The 3,636-nt window shown below is 31.9% G+C and overlaps 1 protein-coding gene across 1 annotated transcript; it reads left to right on the top strand.

The window, feature by feature from the left end:
• Window positions 1-981: 981 nt before the first annotated feature.
• LOC122806032 (olfactory receptor class A-like protein 1) lies at window positions 982-1,908 on the top strand. The gene has a single exon (XM_044076272.1). It carries the CDS (start codon window positions 982-984, stop codon window positions 1,906-1,908), a length of 927 nt encoding a protein of 308 aa, XP_043932207.1.
• Window positions 1,909-3,636: the final 1,728 nt, after the last annotated feature.

Here is a 3,636-nt window from a genome sequence, read left to right as displayed (position 1 = left end):
TCCAGACATAACAAAAAAGTAAAATATTTCAACTTTCAAGGTACAAGTGGATGACTTTATGGATACAAGTTCTACAAATGCTGATTATTGTATGCATTCAAAAAGACCCAGTTGCCTCTAATTTATGATTATAGTCACACTGCTTGCTTCTAAATTGGAGCAATCAGTGAGTAACACAAATATTTTCTGAGCAGATGTGTGCATTAGACTTTCTAGACTCTCTATTCTCTATTTAATTTACATATTCTGTTTAATGCATCTGTATGGCTCTGGGATTGACCTGCAGACTTGAATTAATTTGTATTCCTTTTTAGGTTAGAATTGCATTGCATAACAGTTATCAAAAACTATGTCTAGACATCATCTTGTATTATAGCAACCGAATTCTGAATATATAATCTTCAGTGTGAAATACAAGTCAGAATATAAATAATCAAGTTAAATGTTACAGGGTCTGAAAACATCTGCACCATGGAATGCCATGTGTAAATTGAGTGAAAGGTTTCAAATTTATTACATCAAGTAGCCCACAGATGAAGTACTTGCAGAGTGGTACAGAATGTACTGTTCTTGTCCCACCTGTTACCAGCCAAAGTGCCTGATTTTAACACATCTGTGATGAATGCATCTGTATTAGTATCAATAATTATATGGGTTTCAATATCTGAAATATGTGAAATGGAATTATTACTACACGTCTGTATTACATATTTGAAACTGAAAAAAGCTCTTTTTTATTATTTCTATAGGATGGACTTTTCAACTGCAGCATGAGCATTGAAACGAAGAACTGTTAGCAAATTAGGTTTTGTTTCTCAAACCAAATTACAAACATAAATCTATATATTCCCATCACTTAGTTTTTAAATGCCATGGATGTTTGAATTTTTTGCACGACAAGAATAAAAACAAACTAAGAAGCTATATGTTTTGTTGAAGAACTGAAGGAAATATTCCTAATCCAGGATAAGAAAACAAAGAATGGATATAAGGCTTATTATAAAAACAACAGGTTTTATTTTTCTTCTTGTTCTTGGAGTTCCAGCAAATCTCACTGTCCTGATGTCATTTCTTCTCCCAGGGATTTCTGGTAATAAACTCACGACAATAGACATTATTCTTACAAAATTATCATTTGTACACTTTGTCATTGTTCTTTCAAGAGCAACCCCACCATTTCTTGTAACTATACTCCAACAGAAACTATTTAATGACAGTCTGTGTAAATTTCTTGTATTTGTTCACCGTGTTTTTCGAGCAATGTCCATTTGTATAACTGCTGTTCTGAGCTGTTACCAGGGCATTCTTCTTCTGCCACATTCATCCAGGTGGGTAACTTTGAAGCAAAAGATTTCCCAAAATATTTCACTTATCATTTTACTCCTCTGGATTATTAATTCTGTATTTGACATTCCTGGAGTTTTGATATATACTTGTTCTGATGTGAATTCAAGCATTCCTAAATATACAATTAACCTGGAATATTGTTTTGTAGTTTTTCCAAACAAATTTGCATATATAGCTAATGGGACTGCTTATACATTGCGTGACTTTTTATTTGTTGGACTCATGGCATCAGCCAATGGTTATATTATCACAATTCTATATAGGCACAAAAAACAAGTTCAAGGCATCAGAAATTCTGGCCAAAAACAAGGAAACAGTGCAGAAACTAGGGCTGCAAAAGCTGTTATTATACTGGTCTCAGTGTACATTATTTTATTTGGGATTGATAATATCATGTGGATTTACAGCATGACTGTCTCCAATGTAGCTACTGCTGTTCCTGATGTACGTGCATTTCTCTTTGTATTCTATGCTGCTGTTAGCCCTATAATAATAATTGGTTCAAACAAAAAAATTCAACTCACACTAAAACATGCATTTCGTAAAATAAGAGAAAACTAACTATTTTGTCAGCTAATTCATAAACAATTTTGAAAAAAAAACATATTTTTTTCTATCAGAACTGTTATCTGCTGTTCATTGGAAATGATAGAGTATGTGTAACAGCAATTATAATTTTTGCATTTTTTTTTATTTTTAATAAAACTGCAATGGTTTCTTTTACACGTTCAGCATTCATCTGCTGTTGGTACACATTCTTGCAACAGAGTTTTTGAAAACTCGAAGCTTTTGAATGGAGATTGCACTACAGTGAGGACTGGGAAATTCACCATTTTTCTTACTGTAGTCCAATCTTGGAGTTGGTATGTATAATTTGCAGGGGCATGGGTGGTGCAGTTTGCCCACTGCAAAAACATAAAAAAGTAGATTTTTTTGTGTTATTTAAAATTTTTTTTGGATGTTTGAGTTTTCATTGCACTGTGCTGTATACCTGACCTCATTTGCATGTTTACTTAAATTTGCTACTTTTATCACAACTTGATTCTAAGCTTCTCTAAGCTGTGAACTGCTGCTTTCTGTTTGTTTATAGGAACTGCCAGTTGCCTCCAACTCATCTGCACTGTCTTGCATGCTACTGCAGTAGTTTCTTTTTTTTTAATAAAACGTTTTTAATTTACCTAAAAATTACCTGATTATTCTTAGACAGATTAGAGAATTTACTACAAGTTACCTCCAAAACTTTAAACTGGATAAAGAGACTATAAATAAATGCTCTGAGTTGTGGCAAGCTCTCCAACAGGATATTAAATGTATAACAGCTACAAATAAATTAATTAAAGAACTTAAATTTCAAGGTAAAGTTTTGTTATCAAATTATTGGGAAGAGAAAATATTATTGACAGATAAAAGTAATATGTTAAAGGCAATTGAATTGACTATTAAATCTACTTCTCTTCAAAAACTGTTATATACACAGCTGATGATTTGGAATAATGCATATCATACATGCCTTGCCCTGCATAAATTTAATTCTAAAAATTCTGCAACATGTCCATACTGCAAAACTCAACCAGCTGATCTTCTTCATATGTTCTGGAGCTGTAAGTGTGTATACAAACTGTGGAACTGTAAGTGTGTATACAAACTGTGGAATTCCCTTAAAATTCAACTTCAGAAAGTTGGCTACCAAAGTACAACACTGTCTTGGAAATTTATGATTTTGCATATCCCCCCAAAGGAACTTACCAGATCACAGAGTATAGTTCATATTAATATTTTCTTACTAATGAAGCTTTATATAGCTTCAAATTGGCTAGACCCAACTAAAACATAATGGCAAAACTTCAGAGTGTTGGCAACAAAACATATACTAGCTCATAAACTACTTTTAAATTCACATAGTAAGGGTATCAATAATCCAAAAATTTGGGAACAGATATTTAATATTATATTAGCATAAAACTTTTGAATTGAAGATAGTAATAATCATTGCTATATTTGGAGAGAAATGTCTAATCAAACTGTTCAATATTGGAAACTTACTAATTATTCCTGCGTTTTTCTTATATTTCTAATGTCTTATATGGAAGCATTCTTGTAAATATTGTATATTGTTTGGTGTGATTGTTGCAGTGTTAGTTAATAGTTTGTATTTTATAATTTTGTATGAAAAGTATATAACAATAAAGATTTATTATGGAAAAAAAAAAAAAACGTTTTGCTATCCCCAGGTCAGTTGCTCACTTTGTTTTTGTTATTTGTGTTCTAATAGCTCCTTTCTGCTTCCAG

This window comes from Protopterus annectens, chromosome 7.part0, assembly GCF_019279795.1.
Source record: "Protopterus annectens isolate FY-2018-M chromosome 7.part0, PAN1.0, whole genome shotgun sequence".
NCBI classification, from domain to species: domain Eukaryota; kingdom Metazoa; phylum Chordata; order Ceratodontiformes; family Protopteridae; genus Protopterus; species Protopterus annectens.
The sequence above is the reverse complement of the archived record's forward strand: the minus strand, read 5'-3'. Positions and strand labels throughout refer to the sequence as shown.

Coding starts and splice junctions, on each gene's coding strand:
- LOC122806032 (XM_044076272.1), top strand. CDS start 982: ATGGATATAAGGCTTATTATAAAAACAACAGGTTTTATTTTTCTTCTT.